This window comes from Ammodytes marinus, assembly GCF_949987685.1.
Source record: "Ammodytes marinus genome assembly, chromosome: 20".
Lineage (NCBI taxonomy): Eukaryota > Metazoa > Chordata > Actinopteri > Uranoscopiformes > Ammodytidae > Ammodytes > Ammodytes marinus.
Genome location: NC_137224.1, coordinates 25,518,155 through 25,540,740, shown reverse-complemented (window position 1 = coordinate 25,540,740; position 22,586 = coordinate 25,518,155). Strand labels below are relative to the sequence as shown.

The window sequence follows — 22,586 nt, the reverse complement described above, 5'->3', positions numbered from 1 at the left end:
CTTGTCCATGCATTTATTTTTAGTAGACTTGACTACTGTAATAGTGTCTTTGCAGGCCTTCCTAAAAAATCAATCAGACAGCTTCAGCTAATTCAGAACGCTGCTGCTCGAGTCCTCACTGGGACCAAAAAAGTAGATCACATTACCCCAGTTCTTAGGTCTTTACACTGGCTTCCTGTCACTCAAAGAATTGATTTTTATTATCAATTATTAACGTGATACCAAAACCAGGACGGGAGTGCAACAAACCATCTGATTTTCGACCTATAAGTTTAATAAATAGTGACAATAAGATTATTACCAAAGTCCTAAATAATCGTATAGCCAAATTATTACCTGATATAATCCACCATAATCAAACTGGCTTTATACAAAATAGGAGTCTCAAAACTAATATTAGAACTTGTATATCATTAATTCAATATGCTAAAAGGCAAAAGATTGATCTGATGCAGAGAAAGCCTTTGACCGTGTAGAATGGGTATATCTTTTTAAAGTATTAGAATTATTTGGATTTCCTGATGAAATAATTACCATGATAAAGACGATTTATAAATTACCAACATCACAGGTTTATGTTAATGGGACTTTATCTGAAATATTTAGGTTAGAAAGAGGCACTAGACAAGGATGCCCGTTATCCCCCTCCTTATTTGCGTTGGCCATTGAACCCTTGGCTCAGAAAATTAGACAAACAGAAGAAGTGAGTGGTATTAGGGTAGATAAACAAAAATATAAACTGAGTCTATTTGCTGATGATTTATTGTTATACTTCCAAATTTAGAACTGTACTTCTATGCATCACAGATGTTTTACATAGATCGGATAATCAATAATACATCTGAAGAACCCTGGATTGATATAGAAAGTAACCATTTAAAACCCCAAACCCTGTTCACAGCTTTGTTTACAAAACACAATATAAAAGTATCAAACTTTGTTACAAATAGCACTTTAAAATCATGGAACAAAATTGGAAAAATACTTGGAGCGCAGATTAGTATCCCTAGGAACACAGAACTTTGGAATAATCCATCAATTAAAATCCAGAATGAAGAGCTCAATTGGAGCACTTGGAGTACAAGGGGAATTAATCAATTATCAGATCTAATTTCGCACAATAGGGTTCAACCATTCACAGAACTTCAGAATAAATTCAAACTGTCAAACCAAGAATCGTTTAGATATTTACAGTTAAAAAATTGGATAATGGAAAACTTTAATTTACAATATGATTTGGTTCATCATCATATTGTAAATTAGGACCATTTGAGGAGGTTATGTTTAAAAAAGGAAAGAAGAAACAGTTAATTGGTAGCATATATAATATTCTTTTGAAGGAAGAATCTAAACACTACTCAATGCATAAGCTCTATGAACAATGGAATAAAGATCTCCAATTCAAAGAAGCCAATATAAAATGGAAGAAATGCTTGTATCTTACAAATAAAATTACCACTAATGAAAATCTCAGGTTAATACAATATAAACTAATGACAAGAATATATTATACTAGAGATAAATTACATAAGTTTTATGCTGACTCCTCTGACCAGTGTGTGAAGTGTGGCTCTCAAGACTCCCTCATACACGCCTTTTGGCATTGTATGAAAGTGAACAAAGGATGGAATGAAATCCAAGAATGGATATCAACCATTTGTAAAACAAAAATGCAGTTCTCAGCTCAGCTGTGCATTTTTCAGAACCCTGAGGGTGTAAGGTACCCTACGGGATGGCAAATTATGTTTTCTTCCCTTGTTTACAAGAAACTAATTTTAAAATACTGGAAAGATGCAGATGCTCCTACATTAAAGAACTGGAAAGAACTTATGAAATATTATCTGACCATAGAAAATACATTATCCGAAGACAACAACAAAACAAATCAATTTAATGAAGTATGGAAACACATCTATGAGGCACTATGAGAAATAAAGCTTGTAGCATTGCTGAGAAGGGAGGGGGGAACTACGGTGGAGATCACAGGACATGGATTTTTCTTTTTGTGTGTCTTTAAATGTTATGCGCGCGTGCGTGCGTGCGTGCGTGCGTGTGTGTGTGTGTGTGATCATGCAATAATGAACAACATACACATTTGTCCTTTTTCTTATTTTTTTCTGTCTTTTCTTAGTTTGTATGTATTGTCTGGTGTTGTTTGTTTGTTTGTTTGATTATTGTTACAAAAAAAAACAAAAAAAAAAGAATTATACAAAAAAAATAATAATAATTGATTTTAAAATATTGATGATGGTCTACAAAGCCTTAAATGGTTTAGGGCCAAAATACATTACTGATCTGCTGATACGTTATGAGCCGCCCAGAGCCCTTAGGTCGTCTGGGACAGGTCTTTTAAAAGTCCCCAGAGCTAGGACTAAACAGGGAGAGGCGGCATTCAGCGTTTATGCGCCCAATGTCTGGAACGGACTGCCAGAGAGTCTGAGGTCCGCTGAGACTCTCAGCTCTTTTAAATCGGGTCTCAAAACGTTCTTGTTTCCCTTTTAACCGGAATTTTTTTTTTTTTTTTGGTAAAATGTTTTAATTCTTTTATTTAAATGTTGTATTTTTAACCATGTTTTAAATTTGTTCCTTTTTTGTATTTGTATTCTTTATTCGATTTTAACCCTGTGAAGCACCTTGAGTGGCCCTGTGCCTGAAATGTGCTTTATAAATAAAATTGCCTTGCCTTGCCTTGCCTACAGTGGTTTGAGGCAACACATGAGGAATGTGGGAATGGTGTGAAAATGTAAAAAGTGTATATTAGGGCATGTACACACCAGCCCTGTTTAGGGTGTATTCACACATGTTGGTTTAGTTCGGTTGAAACGACCTCAGGTGCACTTCCGCCTTCGGTGCGCATCTTTCAGGCATATGTGAATACAGCAATCGCACTCGGGGGCGGACCAAACAAACGCTCAGAGACCGAGCTGAAGAGGTGGTCTCGGTGCGCTTCCAAACGCACAAATTTCTGCCGGACTCGATCCGACCCAACTGCAGGAAGCACTGCGCCTTTTCTTTTTTTCTTTTTTAATAAATCGCCGTCAGCTTCACAATGAAAGTGTTGTTGTCGCTATTGCTAGGAAGATTAGTTGTGGTTTGACCGGGAGCTCCGAGCGAAAATATTACATTTGATAGAGACGTGTGACATGCTGATGTGTTCAGCGATCAGATGAAGGAGAGGGGAGCGTCTCCGCACAGTGCCAACAGGTTCACGCTGCGCTTTGCATGAAGTGTGTTTTTATTTTTATTCCGATGTTAACGGGACCTTCAATACTATCCCCGTGTCAGTTTGGAGCTGAGCTGTGCCGAACTAACACCGAGCTGATACAGAGCTATATCAGCTGTGTGTCAGTTTGAGCCTATTCTTCTCACGAGCCGTGCGTCCAGCAGCAAAAATACAGTAAAAATTATGTTTCACATCGTAGGCTACAAGCCACATAACGTGGCATTGACATAGGGCTACATATTATAACCATATGAAACAACAATCATTTTATGTTTTTCTTCTTTATTTATAGGCTAGATGTAGGCCTTTTTATTATTTTTAACCCCATATTATATCAATGATATATTTCGCAGTTTTTACTTCGTTCTTCCTGCTTCTCTCCACCCCAGAATGTCTGTCCAATGAATGAATGACCTCAGATCACGTGTGGTTTTGCTTCGTAATGCTGGTTCACTTGCAAAAGGGGCAATATGAAAGTGGACCACACCAAACAAAAACAATCTAAATTCTATTTGGTCTACTCTGGACCAAAGCAAGTGAACTAGCGGACTTTCCCAGTGTGAATACACCCTTACTGCGGGTGAAACGAACCCTGGAGCGTTTAAGCCCTTGGTGCGGTTCATTTGGGTTGGTTTGAACACAGTCCGAGACACTGGTGCACATTTAAGAACCGGACTCTGCTCCGCTTGAAAGAGGTGGTCTCGCGCCTCTGGAGCGTATCATCGCTGGTGTGAACATTATCCACACCAATCACAGGAAACAAGTATTTACGCATACTTTTGCGTCTTTCATTAAATTCACGTGTTATTTAGTTATTTTGCGCACGTTGTCAGAGCATACGCTCATGCTCCGCCCGCAGGGGCTATGCTGCTATTGTAATGTGAGCTGACAGGAAAGTAGCACAAATAGCTGTTACAATATGCGCTCCACATGAAAATAATTTGACGATGCTCTGTGATGTAGGCGATGGTAGAAATTGTAAGCGTTTTGCATTTGTACTCGCTCAACTGTCTGGCAGCATTTCCATGCACCTGGCTTTTGCCAACACTGTATAGTCTGTTTGAGTTTTTGCCTTTGTGAATGGGAACCGAACTATCTAAAAAACGGAACAATGGATCCGCTCTCAATTAGTGCGCACTAAAGAAGCGGACTTTCAGGTGTGAACATGACCTTAGACAGAGAAGATATAGTCATTAGGGAAGCTTTTTTTTATGTGTGGGATACTTTGTGGTACTTGGTTGTTTTTAATTCAAGCTGGATATGAGAGAAAGACTAATATGAGAGGAAGCTAAAAGGGACAAAATAAGCAATGGTCATAGACTAAAAAAGAGAGCATGTTACAGTTTTTGAGGAAGTGCAATAACTAAAAAACTTACCTCATCAAAGTGTCTGAGGTAGTATTCAACAATGTAAGCAAGAAGACTTTTCATGTTGTCCTGTGTGCGGGAAAAAGACGAAGATCACAGTTTCACAGGAATGTGGCAGCCAGATATCTGTAGTATTTTGCAATGTTACTTGAACTCTACAGAGCATATTTCCCTCTTGACTCACGCTGCTCTTGACATCTCTCAGTTTGGGCAGAATGTCAAGGGTGAAGCCATCAGCTTGGCCTCTGGTTCGATTACCGCCATTCATGAAGTTACCAAAAGCAAGAACCAGACCTAGGACCTGCTTCACTGTCTTACCTTCCTGGAGTGCCTGCAGAGTAGATAGGTGTGTCAATCAGAGACAGTGTTGGGAGTAACGCGTTACAGGAAGTAATGCATTACTGTAATGCATTACGTTTTGCTGTAACGCGGTAATGTAAGGCATTACAGCAAAACAAATGGTAATATGTAACTCGGTACAAATCTCAGTAACGCGCTACAATGCATTTTAAACCCGAAATTGACTGGTTTGTTGTTTTTATACAAATTGGCCAACACCGCGAGATTCGCAGAGGAGAAAAAACCCCGCGCTAATGTTACTGAGAGAGAGGAGAAGAAAACTCGATTTGCTGCTACAATTGATTCCAAAGATTCTGGCTTCCGTCTCACTGCCCAAGTTATTGAAAACGTTTGTGGTGTTTGGAGACTCTGACGTGAAAGCACGTATCACTCTGCAGTTACTGTGCTCAACGAGCAGCAGGTGCTGCCGCGAGCCCCTCCCCGTCTCAAAGCACTAAGAGGCGGTCAGTCTCGGAGCAGCCCCTCGGAGCGAGTCCCAGCCTGCTGTCAGGGCAGAGAGGAGACACACCTAATGTCTCAGCAAATGTAATCAGCAAATAAACTTTTTCGGTATCCCACAACTAATATCCAATCAGAAGAGAGAACGCTACAAACTGGCACGTCTCACTGCCAGTACATGCGCAGAGCAACAGATAGGTGAATGTTTATGCGCCTTCAATGGCAGAGCAGGTAAAAATCCTTCCCATTGTCTGTTTTTATCATGTTTTATCGCACTTATGGATCTGAGATGATGCTAGATAACTCGCTGCTTTTGTGGTGACGTTGGGACAAGGGAGGGGAATGCTAACTGCAGTGACAGGAAGTTAGCTAAACTGATCATTACGCTTACTTCACCTTTAAGACCTCTCTAAGTCGAGCCCTCCATCTTTGCTTCCAGTCATCCCGATTCTCCATACATCTGGCCAGTTCATTGGTACTTTACGCTCCTTCATCCTTCTTGAGTACATCCACGTAGGTAAGTGTGGGACGTCCTCGCGACCGATGCCCATGGTTTGGTTCCCATAGTACCAGTTTGCTGGCTGGCAGCTCTTGGTGTCTTTGGCAGTGTCCTGCCAGTCTCATTCTCCTGGAAGCTACTTTCTCACTAACCCTTGGTAATCCTACATACAGGTTACTGTTAGTAACATGTGTGCTCCTGCTGATGTTTAGTACTGCACGCAGCATTCTAGTGTAGCACCCGTCTAGGGACTTCTGCAAGGTTTGCTTCAGGGACCAGCATTCGCTGCCGTAGAGGAGAACAGACTCTACCGTTGCAAAGAAAAAGCTGAGTTTGATTTGAGGTTGGAGTTCCACACACAGGTCATGCCGTTCAGGGCCCTCCATGTGAGTGCCTTCCTCACCTTTAGGTCCTGCTCAGTTGAGTTGACCCATGAGCCCAGATACTTAAGTCCACAACTTCCTTCAGCACAGTGCCACCAGTTGTTGTCAGTGGTTGATGCTCCGGTGAGATGTCACCACATCACCCCAGTCCTCAAAAAGCTCCACTGGCTCCCCATTTCATTCCGGATCGATTACAAACTCCTGGTCCTCACCTACAAAGCTCTCCATCATCTGGCCCCCCCCCCCCCCCCCATATCTCACTGACCTCCTCTCCCCCTATCAACCCCCTTCCGGGCCCTCAGATCCTCCTCAGCCAGTCTCCTCTCCACCCACACATCAAAACTCCGCAGCCTTGGCGACAGATCTTTCTCCAGGGCAGCTCCCAGGCTCTGGAACAGCCTCCCCCAACCTATCCGTGACTCTGAGTCCCTCACCATCTTCCAGTCCCACCTCAAGACCCATCTCTTCTCCTCCGCCTACCCCTAGTTCACCCACCAACCCAAGCCCCATCGACTCTACATGTTCTTTGTTTGTTTATTGTTGTGTTTTGTAAAGCACTCTGAGTGAGAGAAAAACGCTATATAAATAAAATTTATTATTATTTTTATTATTATTGCTACAATTTTTTTTTCTAATGACAAGCATCAAGTTGCTTACCCTTGTAATCCCAACGTACTCCATCTACTGCCTACATGATCTGCATTGTTCATTTTCCTCTGGTTGGATAGTTTGCCTCACCTTGCATACCCTCTGGAGTGTGTCCAGTTTCCTCATTATTGACGACATGCATTCAGAGAAGCTGGATTGGAAGAGGATGCAGAAGACTCTGCCAGAGAAGTTTGGGATCAGGGAGAGCTGGTAGAGGAATCTGCAAAACAAGAGGAAACGTCAGCTGCTTTGGTCTTCTGCCACCACTCAAGCCAACATTCACCATTATGTCCACTCATTAGTGTTGAAGTGTCAAAGGAATCACACAAACTCACTGCTCAGGTTTGTCCAGAGGTTTGGCATTATCTTTGTCTTTTGTTGACTTGATGTGCTTTTCAATCTTGTCCTGCTCCTCCTGTTGTGCCCTCTGAGGGAGAGACACAAGAGACTTGACCCCACCTGTGTCCACGTTCATACGATTTTAACAGTAAAGAGTATACACAGGGTATTCAAAGTCTGAAACTGTCCTCACCCCCTTTTTATACACAGATTATTTTATCATTTTGAAGTTTAAATCACTGAATGTAATCCTATGTTCATCATGTCTATGTGTTCAGATTTGACTTCAGTTATGACTGTAATATTTTAAATTAAGGTCCTTGTAAAAAAACATTATTTAATAGGTAATGACACCATTAATAAATGCTTATTAACATTAAGTTGTGTTAAAAGGACTATATAAGTGTTAATAATAACATAATAAACATGTTTATTGTGAAATTATAATACTTTTATAAGCCCTCATAAGAAACTTGTTAAGTATTTATTGATTGCTTAATACGATTAATAATAATGTGTTTCTTATAGCTGTTAATAAAGGTCTTACCAATGTACATATTATGTCATTGTTTAACCTTTACTTTTTTTTTGTTGCTTTATGAAGGTAAAAAAAGTTTTATTATTGATTTATTATCAATAAACTACACTCTTAAATTGATTTATTATCAATAAACTATACTCTTAAACTTAATTATGCATGTTTCAGGTACCTGATCTAAAGTGGGAGCAATACTCATTAGGTTAATACATCCTCTAAGATACACTTATTAACAGTAAATGAGTACTATTTGTTGTCAAGATTGATACAATTTGACTGAAACGACATTTACTGTGAATTCAATGTTTAAGCGGTGAAGCACAAAAACACACTTTATACCCATTTCCCACTGACCAAAAACCTGCGTCGATCCGTCTTTTTTTGCGCGATTGTCCCTCAGCTCTGCTTTTCGGCGATCAATGCGCTAATTTCTGACCTATCACGCCATGTGTTTAGTAAGAATAGCCTATTTATTTAAATAATAACTGCTCCAACAGACATTTCAAAGTCTACGGTTTAATTTTCGATTCAGGTCCTGTTTAAGCCTGTGAGACCCTGAATGTGTTAAAAAGACTATACAATACTAATATCATCAGTTTGTTAACCTGATCGTCTGCACCAACCTGGTGTTTTGGTCAGTGGGAAAGGAGTATTAAAGTGTGTTTTGTGCTTCACCGCTAAAACATTGGATTTACAATATATGTCGTTTTTTAATTCACATTTTATCAATCTTGACAACATTAAGTACTCATTAACTGTTAATAATAGTATATTAAAGGATTGATTAATAAGCATTGTTCCTGCTTTAGAACCTGTACCTGCAAAATGCATAAATAGCAGTTTAATAAGAGTGTAGTTAATGATAATAAATTAACAATGAAGCTGTTTTTACCTTCATAAAGCAAAACATGCTTAGTAAAGGTTTAACAATGACATCATAGGTAAATTGGTAAGACTCAATGAATGGGTTTGTAATGCTTTTACTAACAACTATAAGAAACTCATTAGACTTTTATTGTGTTTTATATGTTATTAATAGGGCTGTCAAAATTAGCGTGTTAACGCAGGGTGATTAATTTCTGGAATTAACGGCGTTATTTTTTTTAACGCATGCGCAGAATGATCCGCCCCGTACATCCCACCGGCTCTGTACTACAGTCATCTAACGTTGTGGCTGACCCAGGATCAGTAGCTGCGCGCAGCCAAACATAGCAGCACGTTAACCCGTGCCGTGTAAACTGCTAACGGTCACGTCTGTGTCGGGGGCATAGTATATAAAATCAACTGCCGGGGCTGGCAGTTGATGTCGGGAGCAACAGGAGGAGAAACATTGTCCGGTCTGTTCAGAGCCCGCGAGGACACAAACGTCTGCAGTTTTCAGAGGTGTGTGTGATCAGACATCAACATAACGTCGGCTTCCTGGTACACATGAACAGTCCCCTAGGACGTGGTCGCGTCTACAAACGCACACACACACCGCGGGCTGTAATCAAGTTGTATTTAAGAATGCACAACCTATAGGTTCACCAAATAGGTTGGCATTCTATAGCCTATCCTATATTTTCCCAAAGACATAGTAAAGAGACAGACCAATTGAATTACGGTTTGGTTTAAATTTATTTTCAGTATTAAAACCATAATTTGGATTTTCAATTAATAAACATAACCTACTAATTTTAAATGTACATATCCACCTTCTGTCCTTTATCTTTCCGTTCATACAACAATATACAGAGAACATTCAAATTTTTCAGGCATATTTCGAATGGTAAAATTAATCGTGATTAATCCACAGAATCCTGTGATTAATCTGATTAAAAATTGTAATCGTTTGACAGCCCTAGTTATTAAGCAATCAATAAATAGTTAACACGTTTCTTATAAGGGCTTATGAAATCCTTATAATCTCAAATAAACATGTTTATTATGTTATTATTAACACTTATATATTGTCTTATTAACAGAAATTAATGTTAAAAAGAATCTATTAAGGGTCTTATTAACTAATGCTTATTACAAGGATCTTATTATAAAGCGGTACGGTTAACACTCAGAAGAAGTGCTAAGGGATCACTGCTGCAGCATTATTCTAGCAAGAAATAGAAGCAGTCAGTTAGTTACCACCAAACTCAATGAATATGCTGGCTATCAGAATAAACAAGTCTGTGGAAAGTGCATACTGCTTACATTTTCATACAGGGCCTGCAGGGTCTCCAGGTCAACTACTGTGTTGTCCAAGTTCAGGATGGCTTGATTACAGAGAGAGGGAGAGGTCAAAGGTCACAACACTGATCACTGTATTCAGTAACAATTTAGTAGTGTAATCATGGTCCTTGTACGGTCAGTATTTTTGGATCGTTGTTTTTAGTATTGAATCCCAAGTGACAGAAAGCCTCCACCAATACTAAAGGCAAACCATCAAGTTCAGGCACCGCCACCAGATTGACTTGTGCGTAAAAAAGGAAGACACAGCTTTGTTCTTGTCTGGTTAAGAGACCAAGGGGTACAATGCGTCTTAGCGCTCAGGTCAAAAGTAAAGCTGCGTGCTTGTGTTCTTGATAAATGCGCGTGCATGTCAAGGAGCAGGGCCTCACTCCCCACCTCCCTGCCACGTACCTGTCTAAAGCCTATAAACGTCTAAAATCCACGAGCTGAGACAGCAGGGAAATGCCCTCTGCTGCGCTCATTCATAGCTTCTAAAATGTTAGCCGAAGTATTTAATATGTAGGCTATGCAAGTAGTACGCTGCTCTTTATGATACAAATACAATGCACAACATTCAGCTTAACAATTTATTTATTTGACGCACTTCTGAGATTTTAGTTTCTCTTTTAATGTGTCATGATCGCTAAAGCGAGCGATTTATTTCCACCATTAACCAGCACGTTTCGGCTTATTTTTCTGATCCGGGACCTCGGCCGGACGGTGGGTGCTCTCACAGCAGGTGGTTGCCAAGCACATCAGTCAACCCTTTAGAGTAGTGCTATCTGAAAGGGCCAATACATTCTAATCATTCAAATCTCTGCAGACGTGTATTTCTTTCATGGGGAAAAAAACAAGAAGTTAAAGGTTTAATATACCTAATTTGGTTGGTGTGTCTTTTTCTCCTTCACCACTTATAGCAGGGGTCCCCAAACTTTTTTCACTGAGGGCCACATACAGAAAAATCTACGAAGGGCCGGGCCACTTTGCAAAAATAACACATTTATCAGGACATGTAGCTGCTCTGATGTTTAGTTTCATAGTGTCTTCGTAAATTGTAATCCTTCTTCACGGCAACACTTTCCTTGCACATTAAACAGACACATTCCCCCTCTTGTTTATATGCCAATGATACGCCCAGTGTTTTCTGCCTTTGCATCCAATGTCCAGCAGGGTGAAAATAGTATCCAGCAGAGGTCCCGACCCTCCTAGGAGGGTCCGGGGGTATGCCCCCCCGGGAGATTTTTTTAAGTTTTTAAAGCGGAATGCATGAATTTGGTGCACTTTGAGAGGGAAATTAAGAGGCTAAATCTGAAGAATTTTTTATGAAAAAAAAATGGAGACACTGTGTCAGATGAATTAGAAGCTATTGGAGAAGGACACATAGATTTTCCATAATAATATTAATTTAAAATAAAATATTATGCAGGGTCCTCTGGGATGGGCTTGTTGCTAATTTTCTTTTATGGGACATATTTGTCTGTAATATAATGAGTGCATTTAAATTATTTAAAAGCGCCATATTACATTATATTTTTAAAATGTGCCACGGGCCAATCAATCAGTGTTTGACACCCCTGCACTAGTGGGTTAACTAAGAAATGCAAAAAAAAAAAAAATTAAAAAAGAATAAAAAAAAAAAAAAAATTACATTATCTTTTTAAAATCGGCCGCGGGCCAATAAAAAGCGGGCCGCGGGCCGCATTTGGCCCGCGGGCCGTAGTTTGGGGACCCCTGACTTATAGTATGCCTGCATCTCCAGTTGGTGTTGTATTTCAGAGCAGCAACACACTTTTTTTAGTGGCGATTTTTAAATCAGACCAATTTTTCTTCACCTCCTAGGCTATGTAAATAAATTGCGACATACAATTGTATTTGCTATTTTACATCATTTAAGTGACAACACTGATGTAAACCTAAAATTCACAATCCTCAGCTGGAGATCGTTTGTCAACACCAACGCTGTTGACCGCAGCAGTTATTTCCTTCCTAACTGCCTTCTGGCATTCTTTGATGCCGCTTTTAATGCTTCGAAATGAAACTTTATTTTATTTTTTCTACTTTCAATGTTATGCTGTCAATTTCTACTTGAGATAAGTTCCTCTTCTTTGCCGTAATGCGCATATCCATGTCGTAAAACCTCTGGGCGAGGCCTCTAAACTGAGAAAATATAGGGGCGTGATATTCAAATTAGGATTGTTTTCAGCCACCGTATTTATCAATAATGGTCTGGCGTATACTGAGATTGGCGAGATACGACTGTTGAATCCCACGCAATACCTGGCGTAGGGCTATATTTGCGCCAGGATCTGCACCAGTTTCCACGCAAGTTTGATAAATGAGGCCCACTGTGCTGCTTTCTGAGTTCCCTACTTTCTTTATTGCAAGCATTGATCACAATCTGAAGAGAAATGTATCAGTTTTTGATCCCTATTATAAATGTTACTTTTACGCTAAAAATACAGAAGTAGTAAGCTCAGTGGCACAGCTGTAGGGGCGTCATCAGGAGAAGTCCGCCCACAGATGGAAGAGCCAATGAGGCTAGATTGTTTGACGTGATGTCGTGATTAATGTCCTCACAGACCCCCGCTGTCTATAATACAGCCTCTAGTTTAGCTTCTTCCATCGCTATGGTAGTAAGCCTATATCGCTAAAGCTCTTTCTTCCATGGACCTATTATAAAATATGTATCCAGTTAATTCACTGTTTGACTCTTCTTCCTATTTGAGTAACTTTTTACTCTGAGCGGCGCTGCTGCCCACTAATAGTTGATTTGCTAAATGTCGATTCCAACATAAAGGACGCATGGAAGTATGAGGGCAGTGACGGATATAACATTGTAAACGTACGTCTCTATTTACGCACGGAATTGGAGCATAAATGAGCCTTTAACAGTTGAATCCCAAGTGACAGAAAGTAGAATACCACTCGTATTTTCGTTTTACCGTTTTCCTGCTGGAATGCAGAAACGAAAATACCAGCCGAATTCTCCTTTTCTTGCTTGATTATGACAGAAACAAGGAAACGGGAGAATGGAGCGGTTTTGTGTGCGATCTCACCTTTGTTCGATTCTATCTGTAAAACAAATAAACAAGCCTCATTGGCTATTCCATCTGTGGGCGGACTTCTCCTGATTGGTTACAGCGTTCTGTCAGTTGTGCCACTTAGCTCACTGACGCGCACACGCATTAATCAAGGACACACGCACAGAGCTTTACTTTTGAGCGCGGGTAATCTGGGTGCAATAGCCTTAAGTTTTTTGGAGAATAATACAGTATCATCATCTTGTTACTTGCTCAAGTTAGCGCAGCTGTCACTTTATTTTCATATGTTAAAGTCTGTTATAGTTTATACATTCTGAAGTATGAAAGTATCATAGCGTACTGCAGCCTGGTATACCGCTGTATTGGCCATCGTGGTTTGCGATCCTGTGTGCACGAGACCCCTTGGTCTCTTAACCAGACGAGAGGAGAGTTTTTCTTCCTTTCCACGCACAAATCAATCTGGTGGCGGTCCATGAACGCGATGGTTTGCCTTTAGTATTGGTGGAGGCGAGGTAAGTTTGCCTGTTTCGTGCTCCAGCATGATTGCCCTCCCCCCCCCCCTTTCCCACTCCCCCGCTGGCCTGTGTTCACGCTGCTCCTGGCCTGGGCACGATTGCTCCTTCCCTACGTCACCGTGCGCGTTTGGGATTTGGAGCGTAGTCTACTTGTAGGCTATACGACTGTTTGTGAATATTTTCATCCGGCCAAATTTGAATCAAATATTCCACTTCCACATTAGACCAATGAGAATCCTTAAGCTATTGTTTTTTTTAATGTAGCCTTGACGTAATGGGTCGCGGTGGACAGTCTCATATAAATGTGCAGCGCGCTGTTTATCATTAATATAACGGCCCGTCATCAGACCATACGTACCGGATGGCTTTATACACATCGATCGCTCCATCAAGTAATCCAAGTCAGAACTTTTTGTATGGGCAGAGATCGTTATTTTAAGTGTATCTTTATAAAGTTTCTGGTTAAACGTTAGTGTAGGCTACTGTTTCCTTATCACCGGACCGCTGATTCCCGCTGTTTGTTGTTTTGGGTTTGTCCCCACCGCTGTGCGTAAAGGCAGCATTAGAACAGCTGACGGGAGGAAAAAGCAAAAAATTATCTGACGAACAAACACTGTGGGCCTTAGGGCAGCGGTCTAGAAAACCTTTTTGCTTTGCTTTCTGCTGCTCTCACCTTTTTAGCTCTCTTTATTAGCACACACCTAGGCCTACACACACGTTAATTCTCACACATTTTATGTTCAAGTCCAAGTGATGGGCAATTCTAGTGCCGACTAGTAAGGCAGCGCACGTTCAAGCGACTATGCATCCTTTATAAATTCACGTCAGGAACGCCGCCTTTGGGCTTGTTACTGCAATGCAACAACGCATGTTGTTGTAACCCAATTATCAGCCAAAACAGTGTCTACTTTAAAGTTTTACAGCTATGATTTTTGATTTTGTAGTGAAAATAGGATTGTTTTAAAAAAAGTTGTCATGTGGCTCACTTTACCCCAGCTGTGGGGTATACTGATCCACTTATTTTTCCACTCTGAAACTACCATAACAACACATATTGTAACAGTAAGAATCCTGAAAGCTAGCCACACATTCCAGAACTAATGTCGGACTAGTAAAAGAATGATGGGGTTTGGTCAATTAAGCAAAGCAAATTTTCTAAACACTTGAAAGTAACTCTGAACAAAATCAAATACAACATATTATAATTCAAAAGGTTATAATAAGATTCAAATGAAAGATAGAACCAGTTAGATTAGAACACAGTGTGGGGGTCAGAACACAGGACCCTTAGAGCCAGCTAGTGTCTGGGGGTCAAATCATAGGAAAATCAGAACCAGCGAGAACAGCCTGGGACTCAGAACACAGGAGAAGACCCAACTGGATTATAACATCAGCCTGTCATACTCTACAACTAGGCCTACTCTACATTCCAGCCCTGAAGGTTACAGGGAAAGATGAGAAGGTGCTCTTTCCGTGTGGTTGCCCCAGGTCGTCTTCCTGGTGTATTTCCTTGGCATGATGGCTTTTCTACAATGTGTATGACATTAAAATAAAACATATGTCATGTAATATTACATTAAAATATGTTTAAGACTAAACTTAACTTGTGCCTCATGGTGGGGGAAAGTGAGACAGTGGCTCACTTTCCCACACAGCATTTGGCTCACTTTCCCCCACCACCACAATCTGAGAAAAAACTACCTCTTTTAGCATTTCAGGCTAATCTTCAGTTATCAGCATCACATGGTTTCATATGTTGGTAGTTCATCAACACGTATGATAGAAGTTTTTCTACGTGAATACATTTGCTTTGGCACAACAGTTGATTAAGTTGACAGCAAGAAAATGTACTTTTACATGCAAAATACCTATTTTGGTGAAAAAAACATGCTTACCACAGCACCATGAGGTCCTCTCTTTCATGGCCATGGGGAAATGAGAGGGGCTTGAAAACATATATCTCACATGACCACAAATGTTTTCCGTTGCCTAGATACAGGGGGTGGCTCACATTACCCGATGCCTCAGATTCCCCCGTTCTCCCCTATATATATTACACTTTTAAAAAAATATATAAAATACACTTTAATAAATTCAATATAATACAATACAATAAAATAAACAGTTAATCAATAGGGTATGACAAGAAGGGCTACTAGCAGGTGCAGGAGTCAACTATGATTTGTTGCAGATTTTGTTTGAAGACAGAGAGAGAGGTGAAGACAGAAAGTTTAAGGGTGTTTTGAAGGGTGTTCCAGTCAAAGGCTGCAGCGAACCGGAAGGCACTGCATCCAAAGACAGTGCGGACTTTGGGGATGGAGAGGTTGATGAATGCACTGGACCTTAGATTGCGGGCAGGGTGGGAGAGGTGTAGAAGAGAAGAGAGGTAGAGAGGTGTTATGCCGAGAATGGTTTTATAGATGAGCAGAAACCAGTGATGGAGCCGTCTGGTGTAAAGGGAAGTCCAGTCTACCAGGTTGTAGAGGTCGCAGTGGTGAGTAGTGAATGGAGCCCCTGTAGCAAAACGGATGGCAGAATGGTGGAGTGGGTCCAATTTGCTGAGAGTGGAGTGAGATGCAATTCTGTAGATGGTGTCACCGTAATCAAAAATGGGCAGGATGGTCATTTTGACGAGTGTGTGTTTGGCTGCATGAGTGAAGGAGGCCTTATTGCGGTAAAGGAAACTCAGACAAGCTTTGACTTTAGATTGTAGGTGCTTGATGTGGCTGGTAAATGAGAGGGATGAATCCAGCCAGAGGCCAAGGTATTTGTAACATGATACAAATTCGAGTTCAGAGCCGTCGGCACAGAGGATTTTTGGGACAGAGGTGGGGGCGTGTTTCCGGTCAAAGATAATGCATTTGTTTTTTTTGATGTTGAGGAGAAGATGAAAGCTATGGAAATGCTGTTCTACAGAAGTGAGACTGTGTTGTAGTGTGGCCGCCACAGAGGGGAGAGAAGGGCCCTCTGAGTATATGATGGTGTCATCAGTATATAGGTGGAGTTGCCTGCATTCCTGGTTATATTGTTAATGTAGATGGAGAATAGCGTTGGGCCTAAAATAGAACCCTGTGGCACCCCTTTGATGATGGTGAGAGGGGCTGATTTGATGTTATCTGATTTAACTTGGACTCGGTGGATTAAGTAGCTGGCGAACCAATTGCAGGAGTGTGGTGAAAGACCGATGCTGGAAAGCCTCTGTAGGAGGATGGGGTGGATGACGGAGTCAAAGGCCTTAGAGAGGTCAATGAAGGCAGCGATGCAGGTCTGCTTGGAGTCCAGAGAGGAAACAATATCATCCAGGACCTTCAGCCTGGCTGTGGTGCACCCATGGCCTGGCCGGAAACCAGACTGCAAGTTGGACAGGATTTTGTTGGAGGTTAAGAAGTGGCTGAGCTGTTTATGTACTAGTTTCTCTAAGACCTTAGCCAGGCACGGCAGGATGGAAATAGGCCTATAACAGTTGGGATCAGAGCTGGAACCTCCTTTGAAGAGAAGGAAGACAAGTGCAGATTTCCAGTCTAAAGGGAGGATGGATAGTTCCAGAGACATGTTGAAAAGCTGTGTGATGGGGACAGCAATGACAGGAGCAGCAGCTTTTAAAAACATAGGCTCGAGCCCGTCAGAGCCAGCTGACTTGTTGGAGTCCAGTTTGGTGAGATTCTCTAAGACTTCTGAGGTCGTAATGGGTCTGAAGGAGAAAGTGCCAGAGCTGGAGGTTGTAGGTGAAAGTGAAAGTGAAGGAGCTTAGTAGGGAAAACATGAGCTGAGTTAACAAAATGCTGATTGAAAAGTGAGGCCACATGAGACTTGTCAGTAACAACAGTGTCACCAAAGGTCATTGCATTGGGAAGGTGGGGTGAAATGAGCTTATTTCCCATGGACTTAACCATTTTCCAAAACTTCCTGGTGTCAGAGCCACAGGAAGCAAATTTGTCCAGAAAATGAGTGACTTTAGCTTTTCTGACGGCCTGAGTGCTTTTATTTCTGCATTGCCGAAAGGCAAGCCAATCAGCAGGAGACTGGGAGGAACGGGCTTTCCGCCATAAGGTGTTCTTCTGGCGAATTAAAGCAGCCAAATCACTTGAAAACCAGGGGCTAAAATGATCATTGATCCGTAATTTTAAGAGTGGAGCGTGTTTATTGATGATCTGACTGAAAGTTGATTTGAAAAAGGACCAGGCCACCTCCATAGTAGGGAGAGTATTAATTTTGTCCCAGCTCACTGCAGCAGTGTCGTGGAGAAAGGCTTCCAGGTCAAAGTTATTCAGGGAACGTTTGGAGACGATCACGGGTGGGCGCTTAACTGAGGAGCCGGAGCGCGTGCAGGCAATAGCACACTGATCACTCAGATCTTGACTGAAGACACCAGATTTATAATTTTTTATTTATTTATTATTATTCTTCCGGACAATTACACATAATACATAATTTTCTCATTGCATATTCATACATATTACTTTGTGTTATCGTCCGAAGGGAAGCAGGAGAAGCCAAAGGCTTATCGGGTCCCGCCCCCACTAACTAATTAGAGGGGGCGTTCGTGAGTATGACGTCTATCAGCGTAGCAGATTAAGGAGATTTTAGATTGAGTCTGGTGGGCTCTGAAATAATTTGGTAGAGGTTTAGGGGGCGTCAAATTGCTGAACAACCAGATCTGGGGGGTTAGTCATGTCCCAATTCAAGTCCCCCAATAAAATGAGCTCAGAGGAGATGTGTGGGGCCAGAAGTTCACTGAGAATCTTAGTTAAAGAACAAAGTGGGGCAGAGGGTTGTCTGTAGCAGACAGCAACAGAGAGAGAGAATTTGTTGCACAGTTTGATCTTTAACACTAGCAGTTCAAGTAGCTTAGGAACATATTTTGACAGAGCAACAGTGCATTGCAGATGATCTTTAACATACAGAGCAACACCACCTCCTTTAGTTGCTCTGTCCTGCCGAAATATATTATAACCCGGGATGAAAATGTCAGGATTGGCAATGCTTTTTTCAAGCCATGATTCAGAAATAGCAAGAACATCAGGTGTAACAGTGTGAACCCGGGATTTCAAAAGGTCAAGTTTAGGTAACATGCTGCGAATGTTAATGTGCAAGAAACCCAAACATGTGCGATCACAGAAATCATTAAATGCCAGGCTAGGGACAGCATGCATAGCACTAACTGGGCCTGGGTTGGGGTGTATGTTCCCTGAGATAAATAGCATGAGAATGATAACAGTCCGCCTAAAAGCAAAGCCAAAGCATGCTTTATGCGTAGTGCTGTTTTGTTTCATAGAGAGTTTGGCAGGTAGTGGGAGGTAAGAGCCAGTAAATTGTTGCAGTAGGCCTAGTATAAAATAATACAGTGGAGAGTGTGACACAGACAAACTAGGAAGTCCTGCATTTATAGTGATCCAGAAGGTGGAAGCGTCTCTAGGCAACAGACTAAAGTCCAGCATCCCACCACCATTGAAGGCTGTTGCTGGCCTGCTTGCATCGCCAGGGGACTGGGCCACAGCAAGAAGACAGATGATGGAGAGTGTGAGCCAGAGGCCCGTGGGAGATCTTGTATAGAGATACATATTAATACGAACCAGAGGCACGACAACGCTGAGGAAAAAGGTGTCCACCTTTTTTGAGCTGGCGCCGCGGCCACCTCGGCCGTAGCGAGCAGTCGGGGTCCTGACTGTTGTTGTGGGTCCTAAATCAGCTGGGCTGTAGCCGAGTGATCCTGGTGTAGAAGGAAGGAGGCAGGCTGATGATGAGCTGTAGGACACCGCTAGACACCAGGCCAGGTCACGGTGAAATCCAGGCTACGAAATGATCCGTGCCGAGACAGATGGAGTGGTTTAGCAAGAAAATCAGGGCGAGAGGAGGTCCGTCCAGAGCTAGCTCAGTAGCTGGAATGCTACCTTTCCTCCTCAGATATACTGTGGGTGCGGTGACTTGTAACAGGTAACTTGTGCCGGAAACCAATGTCCAGTAGATCCTGGCGACTGTAAAAACTATTTGCAGAAGTACAACAAACTTATTGGCAGAAGTACAAACAAACACAACAAAAAAGCACCGAAAGGCAGAGCCGTGAGCTGCGGCCGTGCGCGCCGATTTCAGCAGGAAGAATATTTGGAGAGGAAGCACGCACTACTCCATTCTGACCAACTGTTTGAATTTGAGTAGTTGGGAGTGAGAACGTGTTCTTAAATTAAAAAATGTTTAAATAAATATGTGGCCTAATATTTTATTCGAAAATGTAGGCTGTACATTTCACAGATTGTGCTCAATAGGGCATATGTTATGGGTCCATGTACGCTGTGATCCTATTATAAAGGTTACTTTTACAGAAATGCAGAAGAAGGACACAGTCAGTGGCACAGCCAATTAGGCTTGTTTATTTGTTTTAGTCAGAATCGAACAAAGGTGAGATCGCACACAAAACCGCTCCATTCTCCCGTTTCCGGTAAAACGAAAATACGAGTGGTATTCTACTTTCTGTCACTTGGGATTCAATACCAAAAACAGTGGTTCTCAAAAAAAATTGTAATTCCCCACTTTGGAGGAGGGGAAATTTTCAAGCCCCACCGTTCCCCAATTGCGTTAGCAAAATAGGTCAGGCTTAAAAGTTTAAAATGTATTGATATAAAATCAAGTAATACAATTCACAATAGAGAAAATATAAGCATTTCTTTCATTACTTTGCAATCTGAGCCCAAACATTTTTCAAAATCAGTCTGTGAGTCTTAGGCCTGCATTAGTGGCTGCAATGAGCCTGTTTTGCACTGCAAATGCGGTAAACTTGTATCATTGCTTTAATTGCCTATAAGATGATCAGAGCTCAAGATAGGACGTTAAACAGGTCATAGTTCCATATTTACTATCTATTTTATATTGCTGAAAAAACTAGTTTTTCACCAAAACTATATTATTCAAGTTTCTCACTAAAAACGAAATAATTTTTTTTTGTTGTTACATTTGAACACATCATGATGACGACTCTGAGCCTGTCTGCACACCAACTGACAAAGTTTTTATTTTTATTTGAACTAGACTGAGACTGAGTTGGAGTATTTTTTCTTAAACCAAAAGACAGTTGAAGGTAGGCCTACAACACTTTTATATGCAGTCCATGAAGAAAAGAGCCGGATCTCCGCTCTGAACTCAGAGACACGCTACAACACCTTGCCTCATTGTGAGCCCAGCTGTATGACCAGTGTGTGTGTGATCAGCTCCTATCGCTTCACAAAGTGCGGAGAACAGTCGCGCTTTTCAGGGGTCGTGTTTTAATGAAATTGAACACACTCACAACCTCTGTCAAAACTTTGTTTTGTTCGGGGCTGAGCTGCCTTGACGCTACCGGCGCTTCCCGGTGAATGACACAGTGTGTCCATTGCACATCTATAATCTGCTTCACATTCACATAGGTCAGCTGTTACACACATACTGTATCACAGGTTTAAACGTTGATGTAGTTTGTAATAAAGAGCTCCATCAGAATTTTATTTTTTCCTTTTCTTTTCTTTTCTTTTTGGAAATCCCAAGTATACAACCGACTTCCCCTGTGCCTGGAGATTTCCCCCATAATATAACTCAATATCTATTCAATATATTATAAAGCTCACAAGCGTTGAAGAGGGATAGAGAGAAACAGATTGTATAAAGAAATAGCGCTGCTTTAGTACAAGCCTTTCGGACACCTAAAACGGCATGTGGCAATAAGTGCTGGCCTTTAAGGATTAGGTGCTATTTAGAACGAGGGAGCTATTCTGCGTTGGATTTTGAATATTCCCTTATTTACATACATGCAAATGGGGGAATATTTTTTTCTCTCATTTGCAACGGTTGAGCAGTAACTAAAGCACTAAAGCAAACCTTTAGTGGCCATATTCTTCAAAATGAACAGTCATCGGATTTATGTCAATTTATAGCAAAAATGTCATCGTCTTTCAATGTCAGTATATATTAATGCTCCCACATGACTATACAGTCAGTGTTCTGCCTTTGATTTCTATTAGCAGTGTTATAGTGTTGGTTTTGTTTAAACAGGAAGTAACCAATCTACAAGACATAGTTTTAACCCCCTTGCTACACTGGGCACATAAGCGGCACGTAGCGAGACATAGCAGAAAGCCGTATGGATACGCTCCCATTATAATCTATAGCAGCTGCTATACTGAGTCCTTAAGTGCAAAAGCAGATGGACATAATATGCGCAGCAAATTTCTATAATAGACTTGAGGTCTCTTATTTAAGTACATCGCGGCCACCCTCTTTACGTGAATAAATTAATAAATGTGTGTGTTTTTTAGGGATGCACCGATCCACTATTTTTAGTTCCATTCCGATATCTGGGTTTTAGACATCGGACGATACTGTCCGATATCATAATTAATATATATTTCTTTGTTGGTAGTGATGTTATGTGCAAGGTTAGGAAGGCAATTTAAAAGAGCAACATATACAGTATACACAAATGCATGTAGGTTTATCTTAACAGCTTTGAACTGTTTGAATGCAGAACATCAGAATTCAACTTTTGAATAGCTAATTTTAAAATTGTTGTTTGCTATATCAAATAGCTATGGCCTTAACATTTTAATTTCTTTCATAGTTAATATAATTTATATATATATGTATATAGGGGAGAACGGGGGAATCTGAGGCATTGGGTAATGTGAGCCACCCCCTGTATCTAAGCAACGGAAAACATTTGTGGTCATGTGAGATATATGTTTTCAAGCCCCTCTCATTTCCCCATGGCCCTGAAAGAGAGGACCTCATTGTGCTGTGGTAAGCATGTTTTTTTCACCAAAATAGGTATTTTGCATGTAAAAGTACATTTTCTTGCTGTCAACTTAATCAACTGTTGTGTCAAAGCAAATGTATTCACGTAGAAAAACTTCTATCATACGTGTTGATGAACTACCAACATATGAAACCATGTGATGCGAAGAGAGGTAGTTTTTTCTCAAATTATGGTGGTGGGGGAAAGTGAGCCAAATGCTGTGGGGGAAAGTGAGCCACTGTCTCACTTTCCCCCACCATGAGGCACAAGTT

At 41.1% G+C, this 22,586-nt stretch overlaps 1 protein-coding gene across 1 annotated transcript in view; it reads right to left on the bottom strand.

The window, feature by feature from the left end:
* fmn2b (formin 2b) overlaps positions 1–22,586 on the bottom strand; it is a gene marked incomplete at both ends in the record, with an annotated part of 138,704 nt that overhangs the window by 50,300 nt on the left and 65,818 nt on the right. Inside the window, 5 exons of the mRNA XM_080049559.1 lie at positions 4,600–4,659; positions 4,775–4,921; positions 7,009–7,138; positions 7,254–7,345; positions 9,983–10,044. Coding sequence (XP_079905685.1) covers positions 4,600–4,659; positions 4,775–4,921; positions 7,009–7,138; positions 7,254–7,345; positions 9,983–10,044 — 491 coding nt within the window. The remainder of the gene's footprint in view (positions 1–4,599; positions 4,660–4,774; positions 4,922–7,008; positions 7,139–7,253; positions 7,346–9,982; positions 10,045–22,586) is intronic.